The following is a 26,079-nucleotide window of genomic DNA, read 5'->3' as shown; positions in this document are numbered from 1 at the left end:
ATAGACAGAAGCCTACCAGGCTCCCCCGTCCCTGGGATTCTCCAGGCAAGAACACTGGAGTGGGTTGCCATTTCCTTCTCCACTTCTCAAAGCACCAATAAGCAAAAGAGCCAACCACTCAAAGGCAATATGGAGTTCACCATATTTTTATCTCTTGTTTCCACTCTTTGTCCCACACCATAATAATGGAAGCAGATACCTGTAACCAAAGAGTCTCATGACTGATAATGAGCCCAAATACCAGCCACATCACAGACACAAATACTAAACCAATTAACAGAGCCTTGGGACATTTTTATCACCTTAGTGCTTCACTTCTCTAAAAACATCCTCGGCCATAGATCGAATGTCGAGGCTTCAGTTTTTGTGTTTTTTTTAGGCTTCAGTTTTGAGTACTACACTAATACCCAAAGTTTAGTAACACACTGCTTCCCCAAATGAAAAGCTCTGATAAAACAAAGTGCCCCTAAAGGAAGCCAAGACTTCGGTAAAAATTCATTTATCAAGGGTCAGTTCACAAAGAAATAGCTAACCCCTACGGGAAAACCTCCAATTTCTACCAACTAGGCAGAATTACTAAAAGCTTTTAAGGCTTGCAGAAGGAGCACCCTTCTCTAAGGACTTGTTTTACAGCTGGTCAGTCACTGGGCAGTAAGAGAAAGCCACATCAGAGGTCCTGAGAAGGACATATAACTTATCCTGGAAGGAAAATGATCTAGCTCCTTTAATCTTCCAGGCTTTGCAAGTTGTATTCCATCCAGGGTTGGGCAAATTCAATAAATGGACAAGGTACAGGCCAGGAAGAGAGGCAATTGGAATATTCAGGGAAGCAACTGACCACGTCACTGCTCCCAATGCAACAGAGCACTCCAGGAGACAGTCCTGTCCACACAGAGGACAGTCAGGAGAAGGCTATCGCAACAGTGCCTCCCAGAACCACCCTGCATATAGGGAAGTTGACTCAAAGCAGTCATCCACCACTTCCCAGGCGGCTCAGTGGTAAAGAATCCTCCTGCCAGTGCAGGAGACGCAGGTTCGATCCCTGACTCAGGAAGATTCCCCTGGAGTAGGAAATAGCAACCCACTCCAGTATTCCTGCCTGGAGAAGCCCATGGACAGAGGAGCCTAGCGGGCTACAGTCTGTGGGGTCACAGAGCTGGACATGACTGAGCATGCACACATTCATCCACGCAGTCCACAATGGCCCCATGAGAAGAACCACTGTAATCTAGTCGAGTGATGTCCCAGAGCTCCATCTACAAAGCAATGGCTGTTAAGTGGCTAATTCTCAAAACTGCCTCTTCCCTTCAGAATGCCCAATAGCAGGTGACCCAGCAGTTCGCTCTCCCAGACCCACACCAGGTTCTGATGTCTACCGTGATGAATGGAATTTTAATTCCCATTTTTTCTTTGCACTGGGTAGACTCCTAAACTACTGAAACAACGTTAAATCCCACAACAATGTAAGGCCTCAAAGCTAGCTAGTCCATCATCCCACTGTACCACATGTGTATGTAATTACTCCCTCTCTGGCCCAGCCACCTCACCGTCCCAACTTTCAAAGGCTCCACTGAACGCACGGTAACTGTGACATTCATTTCTGTATTTCGCATGAAACCAATGTACAACTTCACACATAATGAGAGCTCAATAAATCTGTGGGAAATAAATATATAATTCCCACAGTGGCTGTAAATACAGTATCCAGGCTGCCTTGAGTAGCTAGGCAACGCCAGGGATTAGCCTGGAACTGGGCAGTGATGGCTGGGCACATATAGCAGAGCTGCTTTTATTGCCATAGCACTTAGGACAGAGCTAAGTTTCTTTGAAAGCAGATATGAAAGAAGGCAGAGAATAATCAAGGGTATGATATTTGGGACAGTGATACAAAGGGAAGCAAATGGGCAAAAACGTTCTTGATTCTGTCTGAATGTGAAAAAAAAACTAGACCTGCTCCAAAACAATGGAAAGCCCAAGAGAAAGGCTTGCCACGTTCCACAATTTACTGATCCTCAAAAGGAGATGCTCGGGTTCTTTCTCCTTGTTATCCACTGAAAATGCTTCCTAACTGGATACCTGCTTCATGTCAGGCACTAATAAGGCAGAAAAACAGATATGAAAGAAGGTACCTCCCCTCGAGGAGCTGACAATCTAGTAAAGAGACACAGGAGCATTGAAGAGGATGACAGCACCAAAAGGGGATAATGAAAGGAGATGTCAGGTGGGACTTCTCAGGGGGCTAGATCTGAACAGATGATAGGTGATCACCAGGGCACAAGACAGAAAGAGCTCCCGATGGAGGGGGCAGCCTGAGCCACGCCATGAGCCGGCAGGACTTGGGTGGCCTGTGAGGAGCCCCGAATACTTCCTCGGGGTTGGGACTTCGCATCCCAGAGTGGGTTCAGTGAGAGAAGACTAGAAGCCAAATTACAGAAGGGATTCTATCCCAGGCTGAGGCATTTACATCTGTCCAAGCAGGGATGAGGAATCACTGAAATACCTGGGTGTAACATTGAGTCAGGGAAAAAATGAAATTATGTTTCAAAAAGATCTGAGAGTATCAGTGAAAGGATTAGAGGACAGGAAAATGAAGGCAGACAGACTGTTCTCTCAGTATTCCAAGCACATGTTCAGAGTTGAACAAACAACAATGACAATGAAGCTTCAAGAATGAAGAAAAGAAATTTTTAAGAAGGCAGAATCTCTAGTCCTTGATAAAAGCTGGGGGTGTTTTCAGAATTGGGTTACTAGTTGGCATCACTCCTTACTTGAGCCAGAGAAACTTCAAGGGCATGGTAGGGGGAAACCACATCACAGCAAGGCAGGGAGAGATTAGGCTATTAGAGAAATAGTGACTGTGGCTGACAAAGGGTGAACTTTGCAGTTTTCTAACACTTCATGTCACAGGGACCTCTGAAGAGTTGCTAGGAGAAACTGAGTTGCTCTGGAAGAGACAAAACCCCACTAACTCGGCTACAGAAATATAAGAAACTAATGAGAATAGGGGTCAGATTACATGGTGTTCTTTCAGCTGGGATAGTTCTGGTAAGGTTTTATTGTACTGTTGCACAGGCTACAGCTAAGAGATTTTAGAACCAGCTCCAACTGGCCTCGATCCTCACCCACAAAACAGGAAATGAAAACCCAACCCTTCTTTCCTAGAGGCGACCCTGCTTCTTCCTTCTGGGGAAATCAGCTTGATTGGCTTTAGCCAACCAGGCTCAACACTCTTCTGTGCAAGGAAGGCAAGCTGTTGCACAACACAAAACTGAAAGGAAAGAACTATTCAAAACACTGGTCAAGAAAAGCACTTAGCAGCCAAAATCTGAAAAGTGCTGAGAGAGATTTACTTTTCAGTACTTGGGCTAACCGTACGAGAAGTGTTTGTAGTTGCAGAAATTAAACAGCACCAGTGAAGACCACATACCTCCCCAGTGGCTCAGCCGTAAAGAATCTGCCTGCAATGCAGGAGGCCCAGGTTTGATCCCTGGATCAGGAGGATCCCTTGGAGGAGGAAATGGAAACTCCCTCCAGAATTATTGTCTAGGAGATCCCATGGACAAAGGAGCCTGGTGGGATAGTCTATGGGGTCGCAGAGTCAGACACAACTGAGTGAGCAGACAGAGATGACCACAGCTAATATCGGTTAAGCAGCTTATAGGCCCGTGCGAAGCATTCTCCACCATCTTGTTTAATCCTCACTGAACAACCCTGAGGTATACAGGATGGTTATTCCCAATACTCGTGCTTACTGAGAGAAGACCAATGGAAAATAACTGATCTTTGTCTATTTAGTCATTATCCCAAGAATCTAACTGCTGATGACAGAACTGGGGATGATTTTTCTCTATTTCCTGAACACTGTTTCACCATCTTCTTAAATCCAACAAAATGCTTTTTATTACAGATGAAAAAACTACATGTTTTTCCTTAAATGTCTGCTTATATGGATGATAAATGTCTCTGGAGACTCAAGACTATAGTAACACCTGTAGTGTCCAGGGAGAAGAACTAGATTTTTTGCTGTGCATCCCTCTGAATTTTGAAGGTAAAGGATTTAAACGTAAATGAAGGGGCTTGGCCATAACCAATACCAACCTCAAACAGCTGAGACTACCTAGGAAATATTCTAATCTGTTCAAAGAGAAAGAGGGTAAACCTGAAAAGGCTAATAAACCTGGAAAGGCTCTAAACTCATGGGAAAGTATACGAGGAAAAGAGAAAGGAGTTACTGGGATTAAAGACATGAATGCATAAACCGAGGCATGCCACTGTGGGTCTATCACTAGTCCTGTGACATAAAAATACTCAAAATATACATAAAAGAAAAGTACACCAAATGTGCAGCAAGGAGGAGACTATCCTTCATAGTCCAGAAGACCCTGACTATCACCAGGGTCCACAGGCTCGGGAGGAGAAGCACCTACCTCATCCGGGGTGTCTTTTGCATCAGGTTGTGTGGCAGCTGCCCTGCGAGCAAGGTTTCCAGCGCGAATGTTGCTAAGGTTGATCTGCCTCTCAGGAGGAGGCCCCCCACGAGGCTGCCCGCGGACAATGATGGCGCACCCTGAGAGCACCTAGGTCAGGGGAGAAACAAAAATTTAGCCATTGAAAGGTAACATCGCCTTTAACCTAACAGAGATGGTCCATTACTGCATCCCCAACATCAAGAACAGAACACGGCACTCAAACATTTACTGAACGACTGAATGAACAAGATTACTTTCCATTTTTTAAGAGAAATACCTACATAAAACCTTGGGCTCGATTCTAAAGGGACTGACCCAGAAATAAAAATGAGAATTAAACAAGATGACAGAAAAGTCGGAAAAGATTGGAGGGTGAAGAGGCTTGTGAGTCATGGAGAGAGCCTCTGTAATTGCCTCCCAGCAAGCCGACCACCACCTGTTTTCTTTCAGTTATTAAGAAGCTAATGTCTCCATCCACACAAGCTGTTCTATGATGGGAAAAGCAAACAACGCAAGAAAGCCAGAGAAAAGTGGATGTGGAAGGAAGAAGCCTTGACACACCACCCACACCAGCCGGAAGGACTCAAGGGTGCCCAGGGCTAACGTGCAAGTAGTGTGGCCAGAGTCCAGGGCCCAATACTTCCTCTGCAGACAGTGCTCAGAGTCTAGGCTAAAAGAGAAACACAGTGCTCAGAGTCTAGGCTAAAGGAGAGCCTCTAGAAAACTCATGACCTCCGTGATGAAAACAGGGCAATTGAAGAAGGACCTTCAGACTCCCAAGCCCAATAGTTCCTTCCCTCTCTCTGAAGAAGGATGTCTAGCATACCACTCACTTGCAACTATGGAAAGAGCTCTAAAGCTCACTTCAAATATTTGCAGGGAGGAAGGAGAAAGGGTTTCACGTGGCAGGAGAGAAGAAAAGGCACACAGCAAAAATGACAAACATCGCCCAAGCTATTCAAATTCTTTACACAGTTTCATCACCAGGGAGGCTTGAGCAGCGCCTTCGCTTGAGCTGAAAGGCTTAATCCCATGTTTCAAAACAAACAGCTGCTAAACAAATAGTTAGAAGGTTGGAGAGCCCTGCCAGTGTAGAACTTCACGGCAGACTAGACCATGGAGTTTTCTGTAAAGGAAATAGTCCTTGGAAAAGAAGCTGACTCAGACGAAAAAAAGAAAGAATAGGAAGGGAAGCCACTCAATAGTCATTTGCTTAGCTGACTTGTCTCCCTCGCCTCTCCACCTTAACTCATGCTCTAAATTGTGGACAAGTAATACAAATAAAGAACTGCATTAAACATATATGCATTCGGTTGGCCAAAAATTTCGAGTTTTTCCATAGATTTTATGGAAATACCTGAACGAACATTTTGGCCAACCCATTACATCTTAAAGAATAAGAAACAACAACTAAGTAACCATCACCCAAGTTAAGAACTAGAACACTGAGGACTTCCCTGGTGGTCCAGTGGTGAAGAATCCACCCTCCAATGAAGGGAAGGTGGGTTTGCTCTCTGACTTAAGATCCCACATGCTATTGCACAGCTAAGCTCAAGTGCCACAACTAGTGAAGACCCCCTGGCTGCAAGGGGGACCCAGTGCAGCTAAATTTATAAAAGCAGAACTAGAACACTGGCAGGACCTCGGATGCCATGGCCCTCTTAACTCGCAGCCCCATTTGCTGACCACCACCTCTATTCTAACCACCGTGATACCCTCTCCCTTGCTTTTCTGTAGTGTTATCCTTTGTGGGTGTTTCCATGCAATATGGTGCTCCCTCATCCCTATTTCTATTCTCTAGATACACTGAGTCGGCAGCATGTATACCCATCACTGACTTGCTTCTTTTGCCCTTTTTTGGTAAAACCCATTCATGCCAACACACTATTCACTTTTGTGACTGTACAGTATTCCACTGTATGAATCTATCCTACTTTCCTACAGAAACTCTGTCGGAAAAATACACACACTCTAATTAAATTTAAAAAAAAAGTAACATGTCATTATCCCCAATAACTTAAGCACATAGACCTTGGTCTACACCATGGTCTACACCTCCCTGGCTACACCATGACACACATAATAAGGGACTGCCTTCCTTATCTAGTTATAAGTCATCTTTTCATTTTTATCCTCTGTGATCGAGTGTTACCAGCAATCAAAACCTTACAGCCTCCAACCAAACAGCCTTTCTTGAGAACCCATGCCCTGGGAATCATCCCAGGGATCTGACACTTTAAAAAGACAAGCCCTCAAACAAAGTAAAGCCAAAGAGCAGATATACTACAGCACGGGATGGCTGATGTTCCTAAAATGAGAAGGGCCAAAGAAAGAAAAGAACTTGAAAGTGACTCATTTACAGTCAATTCTTCACCAAGTGGCAGATGAAGAGCACATTGTTGAATCCCTGCCTTGAAATCATCCATGTACAGTCTCCAACAGGACTGAGGAACACACAGCATACAAAGCAGAGTTCCTGTCTCAAAGGCCTACTCCTCGATTCCTGTCAAGCTTTCATGAAAACTCATAAAGCTCTCCCAGAAGACCTAGTACGTCTTGGAAAGCCCAGCTAGATGCTCGCCATGGCTGAGCAATGAGCACTGACCCCAGCTAAGAAACTATCTTTATTTCTCAAGCCTGACAAAGCCTGCTGAAAAGCTCAAGAACACACTGGCTGATAGGTACCCTTTTATTCCCCTTAAATACCAGCAAGGTGTTGCCTCTAACGCCCTCAATCTAGTAAATGAGACCCTTGGGGGACAATGGGTCTATAACTATTATCCCAGCCCCATAACGAGCTTTAGTAAATAATTTATATGAAGGAATTTTGAAAAATCTTCTTTGTACACTCCCCACTTTCACCTTGAAAGCTATTCTGAAGACTGCTGTCGGCCTCCTTGCTTTTTTTGCACCAAATAGGCCATTCAGGCAACAGTCCACAATTGAATTAATCTTAGAGAGAGATGACTTTATAGGCTGCGCAACACCTACTGGGTTGGCCAAAAAGTTCGTCAGGTTTTTCCAAATCCAAATGAACTTTTTGGCCAACCCAATGCTACTAAAGGTGCAAATGTAAGCGACAACCACCAAGTCAACCTTCCAAGGACAGATATTCACTGTGGCAGGCACTGCTATTCCTGTTCCCCCAGGAGGAGAGGACTAACATGCCTACATCTTCCCTCTGAAACTCTCTCCCTGTCATTCGTTTGGCCACAGCATTAGTGATGAGATAGGAAAAGACTGTCTACAGACCATCATGGAAGGAAGAGACCTGTCTGCATGGAAACAATTCGTTTCCTTCCAATTATTTATGCAAACTGAAATAGGTCAAGACACATTTCATCTCCGTTTTTTTTGCTCTCTCCATTTCATTGCAAGTACTCTTCAATTCCCTCCACCTGTCTCACTTGTCAAAAGTCTTTATTCAAGTTCTTCCTCAATAAAAATATTTAATGGTCTTCTCTTGCCTAAGTTTCCCTAATGAATAAAGCCAAGGGAAATGTCTTCTGGGGGAAAAATATTTTAAATGTCTTTAAGTGAAATATGAAAAAGGCCAATGGACTATATATCAAACTTAACATGAATCTCATATGGCATGAAAACAAGTCATTTTTCTTCTATAAGTCACTAGATCTGACATCTAAGTTGATTACTTACAATTTTATCCACTGATTAATCCATTTATTCGTTCAACACAAATTTACTGAGTGCCTTCTATTATGCCAGGCATTGTTCCTGGCAAGTAACATGCCTCAAGTGAACTAAAACAGACAAAAATGTCTGCTCCTGGAGAGCAGACATTCTAGTGCGGGGAGTCAGGGAGTCAGGTAAATAATAAACAAGTAAAATACTGTTTGTTATTCAGAATTTTAATTTCAGAAGAATAACGTTAAGATTGAGAGGAAACTGTCAGGGATAATTGTTCTGCCAAAGCTGTACTGATTCATGTTGCAAACTTTCATGGATGTGGTAATTATCCTTAATTGCTAATTTATAGGGCATAAAAAGCAATTCATATGGTAACTGCTTTATCCAATTATATTAATAAAATGACAAATTCTAGAGAAACGATCTGATCTTAGCCCTACCTGATACACCAGGCGGTTTGTGAAAACAGCTGTCACAATGAGTCAGTTTGATTGAGGTCACGAATTAGACAGTTCTCAGCTCTGCCAATAAAGGTTGCAGAGAAACGTGGTGTGATTCAGAGGACCTGGCTTCAGGGCACAAGTCCGAGGCTGACAAAGACTGAAACAAGTTAGCTGAGAAGGAAAATGGGGACTCAAACTGATCAAACCCACTAAGAGTTTACTAGGAGAGTTACCTAACAGTGACATACTCTATAAGCAGCAACTGAAATACTGCTCAGCAACAGCAACCCCACCTTAAATCATCACTGTTCTGTTCAGTTGCTCAGTCGTGTCTGACTCTTTGCAACCCCGTGGACTGTAGCCTACCAGGCTTCTTCGTCCATGGGATTCTCCAAGCAAGAATACTGGAGTGGGTTACCATTTCCTTCTCCAGGGGATCTTCCCGACCCAGGGATCGAACCCGGGTCTCCTGCATTGGAGGCAGACGCTTTAACCTCTGAGCCACCAGGGAAGCCACTAGAGACTGATAAATGACTTGGTTTAACATTTAAACTCCCAGACCACAAACACCAGAAGACAGAAAATCTCTTCTACAAAAACCTAGCCACACTACACTTAGGGCAAAAAAAGTGATGTTACAGAAAACCACATGCTGTTCTTAGTTGCTCAGTCGTGCCGACTCTGCGACCCCATGGACGCACTCTCCACTCTCCACGGGGCTTCTCCAGGCAAGAATACTGGAGTGGGTTGCCATGCCCTCTCTCAGGGGATCTGCCCAACCCAGGGATCGAACCCAGGTCTCCTGCAGTGCAAGCAGATTCTTTACCAGCTGAGCTACCAGGGAAGCCCCATAGAAAACCATAAATATGTCAATAAAACCAGAATTATTTTTTCACAGCACCAAGAGCAAAAATCTTCCCTTAAAAATATCTTACTAGGTAAGAGTATCCTGTTAGCTCCACACGGAGGACAAGCTGAACAGGTTTATCTGCCTGTTTAGATATAACAAGAATATCTCAGTCATATCTGCCAATATGAAGATCCAGTATAAATAATGATAGGACTTCCCAGTGGTTAAGAATCCACCTTGCAATGCAGGGACACGGGTTTAACACCCTGGTCCAGGCAGATTCCCACACATCGTGGAGTAACTAAGCCCATGAACCACAACTACCGAGCCCACGTACTCTAGAGCCTGTGAACCGCAACAAGAAAAGCCTCCTCAATGAGAAGCCCACCCTCCGCAACCAGAGAAAGCCTACACACAGGCACGAGGACCCAGCACAGAAAGTTGGAAAAGACTCTTGAGAGTCCCTTGGACTGCAGGGAGAGCCAACCAGTCCATTCTAAAGGAGATCAGTCCTGGGTGTTCATTGGAAGGACTGATGCTAAAGCTGAAACTCCAATACTTTGGCCACCTCATGCGACTCACTGGTAAAGACTCTGATGCTGGGAAAGGTTGGGGGCGGGAGGAGACGAGGACAACAGAGAATGAGATGGCTGGATGGCATCACCGACTCTGTGGACAAGAGTTTGAGTGAACTCCGGGAGTTGGTGATGGACAGGGAGGCTTGGCATGCTGTGATTCATGGGATCGCAGAGAGTCGGACACGACTGAGCAACTGAACTGAACTGAACTGAAAGAAAAACAACGGGGGGTGGGGGGTAAGGACAGTCACCTGATGAATACCAAAATGTTACAAACAGGAAGCCCAAAATAAACTCAAAAATGTATGGTCAACTGATTTTGAAAAAGGGTGCACAGATAACTGGGAAAGAACCTTTCAACAAAAATTGTACCAGTAAAATTGGACTGCTGTTATTTGGTCCAACTCTTTTGTGACTCCAAGGACTAGAGCCCACTAGGCTCCTCTGTCCATGGGATTTCCCAGGCAAGGATACTAGAGTGGGCTGCCATGCCCTCCTCCAGGGGATCTTCCTGACCAAGGGACAGAACCCGACCTCCTGCATTGCAGGTGGATTTTTTTTACCACTGAGCCAACAAAGAAGCTCTGGGATATCCAAATGCAAAAGAATGAAGCTGGATCTCCACCTCACACCATATACAAAAGTTAACTCAAAGGATCAAAGACCTAAATATAATAAGAAGCTCTTAGAAGAAAACACCGTGATGGTGGATAATGCAATGGATTAGGCAATGACACCATCTTAGAAAGCACAAACAACCAAAAACATTATGCTTCACTGGATACTATCAAGAAAGTGAAAAGACAATATTCACAAAACATATCTGATAAGGGTCTAGTATCTGGGATAAGGAAATATCGTAATTCAACAATTGAAAATTGGCAAGAATTTGAATAGATATCTATCCAAAGACGATACACAAATGGCCAGTAAGCATATGAAAAGATACTCAACATTATTAGTCGTAAGGGAAGTGTAAATCAAAACCACAATGACGTATCATCCCTTCACAGTCATTAGGGTGGCTATAATCAATAAGATAAACATAAGCAAGTGGTGACAAGAAAGTGGAAAAATTAGAACCCTGATACACTGTTGGTGATGCAGTCACTTTGGAAAGCACTCTGGCAGTACCTCAAAAGTCAAACAAAGAATTATCCTATGACCCAGCAATTTCACTGCTAGGTTCGTGCCCAAGAAAAACAAAACGTACATTCACACAATATCTTGTACACAACTGTTTGTGGCAACATTATTCGTAAGAGCCAAAAGGAACAGAAACAATCCAAATGTCCATCAAGTGAAGAATGAGTAAGCAAAATGTGGTATATCCATGAAATGGATATTATTCAGAAATAAAAAAAGATATAAGGTACTGATTGATGCTACAGCATGGATAAATCTTGAAAACATGCTAAGTGAAAGAAGTCAAGACAAAAAGCCACATATTGAATAATTTTATTCATATGAAATGTCCAGAATAGGCAAATTCATAGAGATGGAAGTAGATGAATGGTTCTCAAGGGCTGGAGGAAGAGAAAGGGAGTCCTGGGTTCCTAACAAGTCCTGGGTTTCTTTTCCTTCTGAGTACCAATGAAAAATGTTCTAGAATTAGACAGTTGCAACAGTCTTGTGAATAATTTTAGGGTATGTACATTTATTTGGGCTTCCCTGGTAGCCCAGCTGGTAAAGAATCCTCCTGTAATGCAGGAGACTCCTGTTCAATTCCTGGGTCAGGAAGATTCCCTGTAGAAGGGATAGGCTGCCACTCCAATATTCTTGGGCTTCCCTTGTGGCTCAGCTGGTAAAAAATCCACCTGCAATGCGGGAGACCTGGGTTCGACCTCTGGGTTGGGAAGATCTGGGTTCGACCCTTGGGTTGGGAAGATCCCCTGGAGAAGGGAACGTTCACCCACTCCAGTGTTCTGGCCTGGAGAATTCCATGCACCGTATAGTCCATGGGGTCACAAAGAGTCAGAGACAACTGAGTGACTTTCACTTTCATATTTATTTCAATTAAAAAAACTGCTAAGGTCCAATATGGATGTACATTAATATGACATTAAATGTCTCTTTCACCAAAGGGGTATTTTCATATCTTGCAGGAAGATTAGACCCTTAGCTGAACAACACCAACAAGGCAGCTGACTCAGACCCAGAAGTCAGGCATGATGACTCATAAGAGAATGAAGGGCTACTGTAAACTTTCAAATCCTCGAGAAATAACAAGGTAGAAGTCACAGGAAAGAAGCCAAAATTCAGTGAAATCTACAAAGCCCAAAAAAGGAGAAAGATGACCAAAAACAAGTTTTTTCTTCGAGACAGTAGAATGAATTCCTTCCCTCTGTGGTACAGAAAGAAGAACCAAGAAGGTCACTGAACTAAACAGTCCATAATGCCATCTGGAAGCTTGCCAAGGCCACCACCCAGAGGCTGCTTAGAGGACAAAGGAGCAGGCCAGTGACTCTTCTCCAGACAAGGTGCCCTCTCCACCTAAAATGGCTTTCAGGGGACGGGGAAGAATCGTTGTGCACATTAATGAAGCAAAAAACATCTAAAGAAATGGAATTAACGCAAGTGTAGAACTCAAAAAAAAAAACTAACTTGGAGAAAAATCTCAGAAAGTATATCAGGAAAAAGCTTCCTGGCAACCAGAGCTATTGCCTCTCTTTCCTGAAAATTAAAAAGTAATTTGGACAAGGAGCAGGCAATCCCAGAAGACTGCAAGCCCTCTGACCTGGGAGGTCTTTCCCAGCATACATGCCAACATGGCCAGCTTCTTCTTTCTTTTTTCTGGCAAGAGCCAGAGGCAAACCTAAATGAGAGGAGCCCGGCACAATGACCTGGAAGCCCACAGCCTTGTGGCAGCCCATTTCACTTGTACTGGGTGCACTGACTCATTCAGGAAAGATGATCATAAATGGCTGCTCCAGGGCCAGCTATACCAAGAACTGGACCTCAGTTTGGAAAGAAATGAGTTCAAATCTCAAAGGGGACTCTAACAAGAGAGCAGCTAAGCGAGAGCATCTCAACAAGGCCCTTGTATTGTACAGACGAAAAATATGCATGTGAAACAGGTAAAGGTGACTTTTGCTAAAAATGAAATTAATGGCAGGGCAAGGACTAGACCTGAAGTGTCCGATTCTGATGTTCCACTATGTCACATGTAGAAACAAGCATCTGAGGAGCTGCTATCTGTTAAAACGGTAGGTGAGATGACCTACTGATTAAATCTTTTCCTCGGTTAAAAATCTCCATTTCTGTGTGCCAGCAGAGCAGGTGTCAGAGACTGTCACTAAGCCAGCAAAGCTTCCATGAGTTGGCTGCCCCAAACCAAACCAACACTTATTAAACACTGCCATATGCAGGGAAAGCAGGCTTATAGTTCCAATTTTACAAAACACCCAAAAAGAGACACAAAGGAAGCAAACTTCAGAATGAGAAAAAGCAGGATAGGCAAACTACAGCCCACTGGCCAATTCCACCCTACCACCTGTTCCTGTACAACCCACGAGCTAAAAATGGTTTTTACATTTTTAAATGGCTAAAAAAAAAAAAGAAGAATCAAAAGATATTATGTAACACATGAAAAGAGTATAAAATTCAAATTTCAGCATCCATAAATAAAGTTTTATTGGACCATGGCCACGTTCATTCATTTATGTAATTGTCTATCTGCTTACTTTCACACTGAAACGCCAAAGCTGAGTAGCTGCTACAGAGTCCGTATGGCCTGTAAAGGCTAAAGTATTTACTACCTGGCCCTTCACAGAGTCGCCTGCCAGCCTCTGATATAAAACATTATGACAGGGAGTGAGATGAAAACTAGTTTTATGGTAGTCTAAACGGTATGTGTTCAGCAAAAATAAATTCTGGACGACCACTTCAAGTTGCACAGACTGCTCATCTTTATAATCAGAGAAGGGGCAGTGGTAAGCAGCAGCAGAATTCAGTTTCAGTATCAAATCCATGTCAGTGGTGATTTTTGAAAGTTCATTGGCTCTATTAGCCTCAATTTCCTCATTAATCAGTATAGCAGAATATCCATGAGGTGTCATAAAACTTAAACAAGGGAATAAAGCCCTTGGCACAGAAGTTGGCAAAAAGACCCAATGAATAATAGTCAATATTACTGTGATAAGAAATGGTTCAGGAGTTTCCTGGTGGTCTAGTGGTTAGAAGTCAGTAGTTTCACCGCCGCGGCTCAGGTTCAATTCCTGCAGAGGGAACTGAGATCCTGCAAGCTGCTTGGCATGGACAGAATTTTTTTAAAAAAGAAAGAAATGAAATGGCTCAAAGTGTGGTCTGAAGTAAAGACTGGAAAAAATAAATGTACCATAGAAAAAGAACCATTTCCTCCTGGGATTTAAAAGTAAACACCAAATTCATGGAAATTCTCCCACCACTGAATTCAACCAGAAAGAATTAGGGAAATGACCCATGATCTCACTCCCCTCCTTTATCACCTAAGATTCCCACTCGCTAGGAAAGTGATTTCTGAACCTTGGTCCTCAGAGATTATCATAAATAAATAGCATATCTTAAGTCTATCGTTATTGTTGTTTAGTTACTAAGTCATGTCCAACTCTGAGACCCCACGGACTACAGTCCGCCAGGCTCCTCTGTCCATGTGATTTTTCCAGGCAAGGATACTGGAGTGGGCTGCCATTTCCTTCTCCAAGGGGATCTTCTTGACCCAGGGATTGAACCTGTGTCTCCTGCATTGGCAGATGGGTTTTTTTTACCACTGAGCTACCAGTGAGCTTCAAAAGTGACAAAGCTGTCTTGACAATCACAGCTTCAGATGACCATGACTGTGAAATCAGACAGTCTTAAGCGAAACACTGTGATAGTCCCTCATCTGTATGTGAGGACAATACTACTACCACCTTCTCTGCAGGCTGTGGTTACTGAGATGCCTCACAGTAGCTGACACCTAACAGATACTCCAGAAATAAGGGCACAGTGGTCTCTCTTCCCTTCCCTCTCCACTGTCCACCCCTCTACACCCTTACAATGCTCTTCAGGGCAGGCACTCATTTCACAGATGAAAAAACTGTGGTACATCAGGACTAGAACACAACTTCTCCCAGTGTACTTTCTAATAAACCACAAATACTAAACATTTGCTATGAAAATTATGCATCAAAAAAGTGGTGATACATGCAAAACACCAAGCCTGTAACTTGCACAAAGAAAGCCTCACCAGGAAGGAACTAGCTCAGGTTCCTAGAAACCAGAAACCCCACGATGATCCTCTACAGAGCCAAGTCCTCACCACCCACGCTGAGCTCCACTGTGCTCGAGGAACTAGAGTCACTCAGAAATCAGAACTCAGCAGGAACTACGTGGCAGGCAGAGGCAAAGTGTCATTCCCAAAAAATTCATTACAGCTGTCAAGTTTTTCAGAGTAACCATCATGTGTGAAAATTAGCAAAGGAAGAACCAAAAATTAACTGACTCCAAGCTCCAATACACTGGCCACCTGATGCAAAGAACAGATTCATTGGAAAAGACCTTGATGCTGGGAAAGATAGAGGGTAGGAGGAGAAGGGGGCGACAGAGGATGAGATGGTCAGATGACATCATGGACTCAATGGAATGAGTTTGAGAAAACTCGGAGATGGTGAGCTCCCTGGTGGCTCAGACAGTGAAGAATCCACCTGCAATATGGGTGACTTGGGTTTGATCCCTGGATTGGGAAGATCCCCTGGAGGAGGGCTTGGCAACCCGCTCCGGTATTCTTGCCTGGAGTATCCACATGGACAGAGAAGCCTTGCGGGATACGGTCCATGGGTTCTCAAAGAGTCAGACACAACTGAGCGACTAAGCACTAAACACAGGAGACAGTGAAGGACAGGGAAGCCTGGTGTGCTGCAGTCCATGGAGTCACAAAGAGTCGGACACAACTGAGGGACTGAACAAGAAGAACATAAAAGTGATCATCTGAGCATCACAGGACTCTGACCCCTCAACCAAATGTTAGGTCAAGTACTCAGACTGTTCGGAGAAGGCAATGGCAAGCCACTCCAGTACTCTTGCCTGAAAACTCCCATGGATGGAGGAGCCTGGTAAGCTGCAGTCCATGGGATCGCTATGAGTCGGACACGACTGAGCAACTTCACTTTCACTTTTCACTTTCACACACTGGAGAAGGAAATGGCAACCCACTCCAGTGTTCTTGCCTGGAGAATCCCAGGGACAGGGGACCCTGGTAGGCTGCCGTCTATGGGGTCACACAGAGCCGGACACGACTGAAGTGACTTAGCAGCAGCAGCACTCAGACTGTTAAAGCTAAAGGAAAATTACTGCAGTCATCAGGGCTTTTGTGTGGTGATCTTGCTGTTTAAAATGGCTCACAGGCATCACAGTCCTGAAGTTTCCCTAGGCACAAAGAAAGCTGCTGTGATGTGCCTTACAGAGAAAATATTAGACAATTTTCATTCAGGTACAAGTCACAGTGCTGTTGCTCATATGTCCAGTGTTAATGAATCAACACTACATATTAAGTAAGAGGACTTTAAACAGAAGCATACGATACAATAAAAGTGAAAGTGAAAGTCGCTCAGTTGTGTCCAACTCTTTGCAACCCCATGGATTACACACTACACAGTCCATGGAATTCTCCAGGCTGGAATCCTGGAGTGGGTAGCCTATCCCTTCTCCAGGGGATCTTCCAGACCCAGGAATCAAACCAGGGTCTCTTCCATTGCAGGCGGATTCTTTACCAACTGAGCTATCAGGGAAGCCCAACACAAGGTCATGTATCTATCACTTGATGAAAATGTAGTGACCAGAGGCTCATAGGAACTAACTCAGCATTTCTCACAGAAGCAATGGTTCGAAATTCACTAATTTAGTGCTTGTGACTTGATGGAGCATGCACATGTGAGTGCATGCTAAGTCACCTCAGTCATATCCGACTCTTTGAGACCCCATGGACTATAGCCCGGCAGGGTCCTCTGTCCACGGGATTCTCCAGGCAAGAATACTAGAGTGGGTTGTTGTGCCCTCCTCCAGAGGATCTTCCTGACCCAGGGGTTAAACCCTCTCCTGAGGCTCCTGCATTGCAGGTGGATTCTTTACCACTGAGCCACCGCGGAAATCCCTGATAGAACATAACTACCATGAATGATGACTGTATGTTATAAATACAAAGAAGAGGATACGGCAACCAGGGTGAATGGGTCACAAGAGTCACTTGCACTATTCTTACAACTTTTTTGAGATTATGTTAAATTAAAATTACAACACCTTTTTCAAAAGTGGAAAACATACTACCGGCCATTTTATAGTCTCAATGACAAAACAAATCCCGAGAACTAGATCTCCTTGGTGGTGCTGAAAATCTTTCTTGCTCCCCTCCCTCTGCACACACAACTTAGAGAATGAAAGTCAAACTGAAACCAAGCAGGACTCTGTACGGCCTTCACAAAAGCAGTCCAGAGTTCCAAACGGCAGGCACCAGCAGTTACTCATTAGGGAAGTGAGGGGATGCAGAAACGAAAAAAAGTGTTAAGTAGGAAAAGTAATGGCAACAGTTCAGTGATAAAACAAGAGTTCTAGTTCCTCCTCAAGGGATAATATACAAAACCATGTGTTGGGTCTCTGAAGGACAGGGAAGCCTGGTGGGCTGCAGTTCACAGAGTCACAAAGAGATGGATATGATTAAGCGACTGAACAAGAAGAAGAACATAAAAGTGATCATCTGAACATAAAAGTGATACACACAACACATATCTTTGAGTAGTTCTGCAGAAGCTGAGACCCTTATCTGGGTCAAGTGTGGTGACTACAGGCTGTAGACTGTCACCAGAGGGTCAATGGTTAAGACTCACATCACCCTGTTACCTCACCACCAATCAATCAGAAGAAAGTCATATGCCATGAAGCCCTCACCCCAAATGAGGGAGGGATAAACTGGAAGACTGGGATGGACAGATACACACTACTATACATAAAATAGATAACTACTAAGGACCTACTGTAGAGTACAGGGAACTCTACTCAATACTCTGTAATAGCTTATATGGGAAAAGAATCTAAAAAAGAGTGGCTACATGTGTATCCATCAATATAACTGATTCACTTCACTCTACACCTGAAACCAACACAGTGTTGTAAACCAACTACACTCCAATTAAAAAAAAAAAATTCACTTCCTGGCAGCCATCAAAGAATTCAGGTGTTCTGAGCACAAGCAATCTTGTTTGGCACCCAACAAATAAACGCTGTACTTCACCACAACCCAGTGTCAGTAAACTGGCTTTGCTGTGCAGTAAAGCGGACCCAAGTTCAGTTCAATGACAAAACCATTATTGTGTTGCAAGGACCCTATCTTCCCATGATCCATTCATCATCACTTCATGTTCCTCTCCCAAGTGAAATAAAAAGGTAGACATGTTCCAATCACAGAATTCCAACCTCTGAGCATACAGTTCAAAAAGGCTATGGCCCCCAAAAAGGATCTTGAATTTTAGGGAGACACCCTTTTCCTTCCAGTGCAAGTTTATCCAGTGGGGATTTGAAAAACCTACATGTGTGATATAATTAGGTCTTACATTCAGAAAAGCTGAAAACCCCTTAACGTCTCAAAAGTTTTGAGATAATACAACGTGTGAACATTCAGAGTAACTGTGAACATTCTCTCAGAGGCAAGAGCACCATATACATATTTTTGGTTTGTTGTTCAGTCGCTCAGTGATGCCATCCAACCATCTCACCCTCTGTCTCCCCCTTCTCCGCCTGCCCTCAATCTTTCCCAGCATCAGGGTCTTTTCCAATGAACTGGCTATTCACATCAGGTGGACAAAGTATTTTTGGTTTAAAATCTTGTCATCTTGATGGTAATCCCTTTCCCCAGGGAATTGGCCTTCTTTATTATCAAAAAAGAATCTGATTGTCAAAAACGATGCCTGGGTCCCTCTCTCTAGCCTAGAAACAAAGGGATATATGTTTTGAGAAATACCAAGAGAAATGTGTTAATTTGCAAGACACCAGATCCTGAGTTTAGATTTTATTTTCTCTTGTCCTTCAGTTCAGTTCAGTTCAGTTCAGTCGCTCAGTCGTGTCCAACTCTTTGCGACCCCATGAATCACAGCACGCCAGGCCTCCCTGTCCATCACCAACTCCCAGAGTTCACTCAAATTCATGTCCATCGAGTCGGTGATGCCATCCAGCCATCTCATCCTCTGTCGTCCGCATCTCCTCCTACCCCCAACCAATCCCTCCCAGCATCAGACTCTTTTCCAGTGAGTCAACTCGACGCATGAGGTGGCCAAAGTATTGTAGTTTCAGCTTTAACATCAGTCCTTCCAATGAACACCCTGGATTGATCTCCTCCAGAATGGACTGGTTGGATCTCCTTGCAGTCCAAGGGACTTTCAAGAGTCTTCTCCAGCACCACAGTTCAAAAGGATCAATTCTTCGGCAATCAGCTTTCTTCACAGTCCAACTCTCACATCCATACATGACCACGGGAAAAACCATAGCCTTGACTAGACGGACCTTGGTTGGCAAAGTAATGTCTCTGCTTTTTAATATGCTATCTAGGTTGGTCATAACTTTCCTTCCAAGGAGTAAGCGTCTTTTAATTTCATGGCTGCAATCAGCATCCGCAGTGATTTTGGAGCCCAAAAAAATAAAGTCTGACACTGTTTCCACTGTTTTTCCATCTATTTCCCATGAAGTGATGGGACCAGATGCCATGATCTTTGTTTTCTGAATGTTGAGCTTCAAGCCAACCTTTTCACTCTCCTCTTTCACTTTCATCAAGAGGCTTTTGAGTTCCTCTTCACTTTCTGCCATAAGGGTGGTGTCATCTGCATATCTGAGGTTATTGATATTTCTCACGGCAATTTTGATTCCAGCTTGTGCTTCTTCCAGCCCAGCGTTCCTCATGATGTACTCTGCATATAAGTTAAATAAGCAGGGTGACAATATACAACCTTGAAGTACTCCTTTTCCTATTTGGAACCAGTCTTTTGTTCCATGTCCAGTTCTGACTGTTGCTTCCTGACCTGCATACAGGTTTCTCGAGAGGCAGGTCAGGTGGTCTGGTATTCCCATCTCTTTCAGAATGTTCCACAGTTTATTGTGATCCACACAGTCAAAGGCTTTGGCATAGTCAATGAAGCAGAAATAGATGTTTTTCTGGAACTCTCTTGCTTTCTCCATCTTGTCCTTCCGTTCCGTTCCGTTCTGTCGCTCAGTCGTGACCGACTCTTTGCGACCCCGTGGAGTGTAGCCTACCAGGCTTCTCCGTCCATGGGATTCTCCAGGCAAGAATACTGGAGTGGGTTACCGTTTCCTTCTCACCAAAGCCTAATTTCCTCCTCCTGCCCGCCACACCTCTGGTCTTCTCTACAATGCAGGCTGTCAGGATCAAGATGCCAGGGGAGTAGAGAAGTATTTCCAGCCAGCACAGGGATAGGGCAGAAACAATAAGTCTCTACAGCTAATCAACTATGCTTTAAGTACACTGAAAAGTTACATCACTGCAGCCAACATGGCTACAGATCAGGTGGAGTGGGGGGCTTGGGGAGGGGAGGATGCTGACCCAGCTGAATCCCATCATCTTTCAACTGTAACAATGAAGGGGGAGAAGGAAGATGCACAGAAAGCTCCTAAAGGCACTCACAGACCAGCAATCACCCGAGAGCTTGTTGATACTGTAGGCTCAGACCCTACCTGAACCTCCTGATTCAGAATCTGTTTTACAAAGATCCTTGGGTGATGGGTTCGCACAAGGTTAATCCACCACCACCACCCCTTTATTCTCCACCCTACCTGGGGAATCTGCCTGGCTCAGACAGGTCCTCCAGCAAATTTGCCTTAAACTTTGTATTCAGAGAGGCCTTCCCCAGACTAGGACAGCTAGATGCTTGTATATGCTCTGAGCCCCTGTATTTCTCTCCCATAGAATTCACCACCACATTAAATAGCATAATGAATTGTTCAGCAGCAGTTTGCCACTCCTCCGTGCAAGCTCTCTCCGGGCAAGGACTCCATCTATCTTGTTCACCATGGTAGCCCCGGAGCCCAGAACAAGACCAGAGACAAAGTAAGCATTCAGTAAGTGTTTTTTCCTGAATAAATGAATGGTCCCAGTATGTATCAAGCACAAGTATCACAGTCCTTGTCCTTAAGCAGCTCATAGCTTAGTGGATTCCTGTTGAAGCTAATGAGAGCCAAGCTCTTGAGAGCGTGGGCACCGCACTCAAGAGTGTTCTTCCTGTTTCTCTGCCAAATGACAACAGGTAGACCAAAAGTTCTCTAAGGCCTTCCAGGGAACCACCCCCACTCCATGCCCTGGAAGACCTACAGGCAAGCATGTGTTCACCTAATCCTCCCTTCAAAGATTCTCCCCTCCCAGAGTTCAATACTTAGTCCACCCTTCTCTCTCTGCCCTCTTTCAGGCAACTCCAGCAGTCTTCAGCATTATTTCATTCTCCTCTAAGAAATTCGTGTTTCCTCTGGGATAATTTTCTTCAAACCCGCTTTCTTCCTCGGCCCTCTTATTATGAGATGTCAAATTTCCCTTGTTATCACCTTTCAGAATGTTTTACCTAACTCATTTCCAACCACTTGATTATTTCCTGTGAGCTATCAGGTCTACTGTCAACAGAAACCACTCAAATCTATATCCCAGACCACACTGAGAAATCTCCCAATTAACTATTCAACATTCAACTGTTCTCCCACTTTCTTCAGTCTTTTCCTACCTGTTGCAAAGAGATACTACAAACAAATGCTGTCATATCTTCTAGGATTATCTTCTCCATGGTTGTTTTATTTATTCTTGTTTAACAGACGAAGATCTCTTGATAGACTTACATCCCAAAGCCAATATCAAATACCACGGTAACAAAAACATATCTAAGTGCCTAAACCGATGGCAGTGAGAGTAACATCTCTGCACTTCATCTCCAGAGAAGAAGCTCACAGAGAGATATTAGTAGAGGCAAAGAACACACTGACGGGGTAGCAAGTGCTCAGTGAAGAAGACACAAGCAATCACGGCAGCTCCCAGGGCTCTCCAAGCGGCTCAGAATCCACTCCACCTCCCCAGCCAGACCCCCAGTTTGAACACGATGCAGCCACTGAAAACAGCAAATTCTCGATTCTGTGACTTTGATGTAAAGATCTGTGTTTGTGCACCAAGTATTAGAGATATTTACGTGCCTGTCATGAATGGGGCGAAAAATTCCAAGGGTATGTCTTCTGAATATTTTCCACATCACAGTCTGTAACACCGTTTAACCAAACAACAGACTGGGACCCTATAGTCCAAAGATTTGGTTTGTGACTAAGAGAAATTTTAAAGCACTTTAAAAAGTCACCAACTGTTTTCTTAAATGCTTCAATCCACACTTCCAGGGTAACTGGCCTTAGCCTACTCATGGGTTTCAAATCACCAATGCCTTTTTTGGTTCAGATACACTTTGCATACCTGCCCACTCTGCGTTTCAGAGATGCTACAAAACCGTGAGAGGAAGGTTGAAGGTCTTATTTCTTTTGAATCGATGTGCTGGCCCTGCTGGTATGGGAGGCAACTCCCCAGAGACAAGTCTGTGAAGGAAGCTCAAGAAAAAATGTTCAGATGACAAAGACCTTGCCTCCCACCCACAGAGACGAACGGAGGTGAAACTCAGGTTGTCAGGTGAGAGGGTGCATTCCAGACACGACTCAGTTAACGGGCTCTGTGCATCCACCCCTCCCCACCCTTTCGCTCTCTTTGCTTCTCCTCAATTCCAGTGCTCAAAAGAAGGAGAGACGTGTAGCCACAATTCCTGATTCAGAAAGGAGGAGAGGAGCTTCCTTGGAAGTCCAGAGGCAAAGACTCTGAGCTCCCAATGCAGGGAGCACAGGTTCAATCCCTGGCCGGGGAACTAGATCCCACACACCACAACAAGAAGATTCCACATGCTGCAACAAAGATCGAAGAGCCCGAGGGCAGCAACTAAGACCTGGCACAGGCAAATGAACGAATGAGTGACGAGATAAACGGGAGAGGGCACAGCTGCTGCCTTCCCAGCCTCAATGGCCAGAGCTGACAGCTCTTCTTTTTCCTCCTCACAGCGCTGCCATCACTGAGCAATAAGTACAGTATACAAACTAGCAAACCACGATTAAATCCCACAATTAAAAAGGAGGCAGGAGACCTGCACGAGATACAGCTAAGTGAATAAACATCAGAGTTCTTGCAACATCCTAGAGAAATACTGCTCCTTGGGTTTTACTTCCATAAAGCCATGTGCATTTTTTTCTTACAACTAACTGACAGCAACAGGGATGCTAGGTTATCGAGCATAATACCCAAAACTGTTCAGAATGAACCATTTCATAAGAACAGCTAATACATTTATTTTGGCTTATGTGCAGGGCTGGCTGTAGAACTTGGGGAAGTCAGGTTACTTCTTTGCTACCCATGAAAGGTGTTAATTTTCCCATTTTATTGTCCAAACTTCTCTGGAAACTTTTCCTATTTGAAATGTTGATAGTCAATTTGAGATGTCAAAATAAAGAAGTGGATGTCACAAATCTACCATAAATTTTTCAGAGTCCTTTATTGCTAAATTAATGTTTCATCCTAGAATTCTCCTTATTATTAAAATCCTTCGAGTGTGTGACGAAGCCCCTTATCACCCAACACAGCTGGAGATTACAAGACAAGGGGTCCTTCCTTCCCCACTGTATGCTGGGGCCCCAGCCCACCCCATCCTCCACCATAATGCACAGATTTGCACACCCCTTCAAGAAGTGAAACAAACAGAAGGCCATTTGGCCATGATCTGGAATTTGCTTACAATTACTGCCCAGGAGGGACTGTTCCTCCATTTTCATTAAAAATACCAATAATAGAGATGTCCCTGGTCATCCAGTGGTTAAGATGCTGTGCTTCTAATGCAGGAAGCATGAGTTTGATCCCTGGTCAGTGAACGAAGATGCCACATGCTACACAGCAAGGCCAAAAATAAAAAAAAAAAGCAGTAATATTCTACTTACCCTATACTATCACTAAAGCCCAACTCTATGATTCCTTTCACCCTTTTTTGGGGGAGAGGGGGGACGGTGCACACTCTTTCCAATGTATTGCTAAATAAATGAACGTCTTTCACACATAAAGCACAGAAATTTCACGAGCAAGTTGATGGACAGCTCAGACTCCTGGGGCATCTTTACTATGTTTAGCCCTGTGCTATCAATTCCTTTCAAAAACCCGATTTTCCCTGTTACTCAGATAATCTGAGTCGCAAGTTTACTGTTCTCTCTACACTCGTTTTCCGCTTCTCCTATTGATAATCAAAGAAGCACATTTTCTTATGACATGACAGCAAGGGAGGTACGCTCATTAGGAGCACCAAACCAGGGACGACAAAGAATTCAATGGAAGCCAGAATTCAATGGAAGCCGAGCAGCCTAGCCAGCAGCCCTGCACCGCCTGGCTGTGTGACTTGCTGGCAGGGAGATGACTAACACGTGGGCATGAGGGCTGAACTGGGAGCCAGGCCTGGACCCCACGGAGAGCCCGCGGGAGGTCTCAGGAGAGTCTAAAGCTCTCATAAGAGAGGAGTTTAATAAGATAACTCAGCTTTTAAGTAACAGAGGCAGCCTCCTGGCTTCTGGGCTTCGAAAGGGCTCACCCGCCAGGAGTAATAACACAAGCAATTACTGCACCTAGAATAATAGAGCTCAGCGGGGTCCCAGGACCCAGGTCTCCCCTCTCATTCACCTACACACAGGGGAAAGGAATGGAAGAAAGAAATGCCCCACTTTCCATGAAGACCTGGGACAGTCCTATTAGGTAAGCAGATAAATTACACTTGGCAAAGCAAGTCACTGTTTTGGGTGGTTGCCAAAAATAAAAATGCCCCTGGTATTAAAAAAGCAATGCCCTCTCCTAGGACAGAATTCCTAGTTTAAAAGTTTGTAGCATTGCATTCTAGAGACTGGAAACAGACTTAAGCGTCTCGCTTCTCATTCCTTTCTCTACCACAAACTTCCAACAGGCCTTTAGGCACGTTGCCTTCAATTGGTACCTCGACTGCAGGTTGCTTGCAGCTGCCTTCAGGAACATCTGAGCATACCCACCTGGACCTACTCTTGTCACTTTCACCATCTCCCCAGAAAAGAGGTTTAAAGCAAGGAAACTGACCTGAAATATGACATCTGACTTTTCCGAACCCATCCATTCTCCAAGAAAAGCTTCAGTATTTCACTTCATGAGTTCCCCCTTCCACCATAAAACATGGTTACCTGCCTCTATTAAACAGCCTTTCAATGAGACAGACACCTAGTATCTCAACAGCCTAAAAAGCTTTACCCAGAATCAGGCGACTTATGGAACCATCTACCTTCAGTTTATTTTGGCCTCTCTGAACTATGCCAACCCAATCTTTCCCCCAGACTTGACCCTTCTTACCAAACCCACTAAACATTTTATCACTCAAATTGGGATACTCTGACAGTGAAAATAGGGTGTTACTGACAGTCATGCCAAGACAGCAGCCCTGGGCAAACAGGGATGTAAGTTGCCTGGTCCTTACAAAGGTGGGAGGCCAGGTAAGGCGCTGTTCTTTGCAAATAACCAATTTATGCTTATACTACATACACAGTTCCTCTCTCCCAGTCTCCAAAAGAGGACCAGAAAATGCTCAGACAAATTTGGATTACCTAGTCCATGTTGGAGTAAAGAAAATGGAATGTTTTACATTACAGTGGGAAATTTTTCCTAAATATATCGTTTTCATCATTTAGAAGGGAGGGTGGGGTGGAGATGGAATGCAGCCCAGTTCTGAAGTACCAGAAGCTAGGGGATCGCAGGGAGGAGAGGGCAGGAGCCAAAGGAGTTAAAAATTTTGCCAGATGCATTTCTGCCTGACTAGCCTCACCTGTGCCACTGAACTCCACCTAGTATTCACACACACAACTGCACTTTCCCATGCACTACCTAAATCTGTTTAAGCTTTCCTAACAGTTAAAAGAACAATGCCTCCTGCTAAGCCAAACTTAGAGACTGATATGTTACCCATTTCTTATTTGTGCCAAAGACATGAAAGAAAGCAAATGCCATCACATTATTTATAAAA

The 26,079-nt window shown here is 44.1% G+C and overlaps 1 protein-coding gene across 1 annotated transcript in view; it reads right to left on the bottom strand.

Moving 5' to 3' along the window:
- SND1 (staphylococcal nuclease and tudor domain containing 1) overlaps positions 1 to 26,079 on the bottom strand; it is a 426,838-nt gene that overhangs the window by 388,856 nt on the left and 11,903 nt on the right. The window contains exon 2 of the mRNA XM_055421219.2: positions 4,428 to 4,577. Within this exon, the coding sequence (XP_055277194.2) occupies positions 4,428 to 4,577 (150 nt within the window). The remainder of the gene's footprint in view (positions 1 to 4,427; positions 4,578 to 26,079) is intronic.

Source organism: Moschus berezovskii, chromosome 3 (assembly GCF_049115385.1).
Source record: "Moschus berezovskii isolate FMDL1 chromosome 3, NW_MosBer_1.0, whole genome shotgun sequence".
NCBI lineage: Eukaryota > Metazoa > Chordata > Mammalia > Artiodactyla > Moschidae > Moschus > Moschus berezovskii.
The sequence above is the reverse complement of the archived record's forward strand: the minus strand, read 5'-3'. Positions and strand labels throughout refer to the sequence as shown.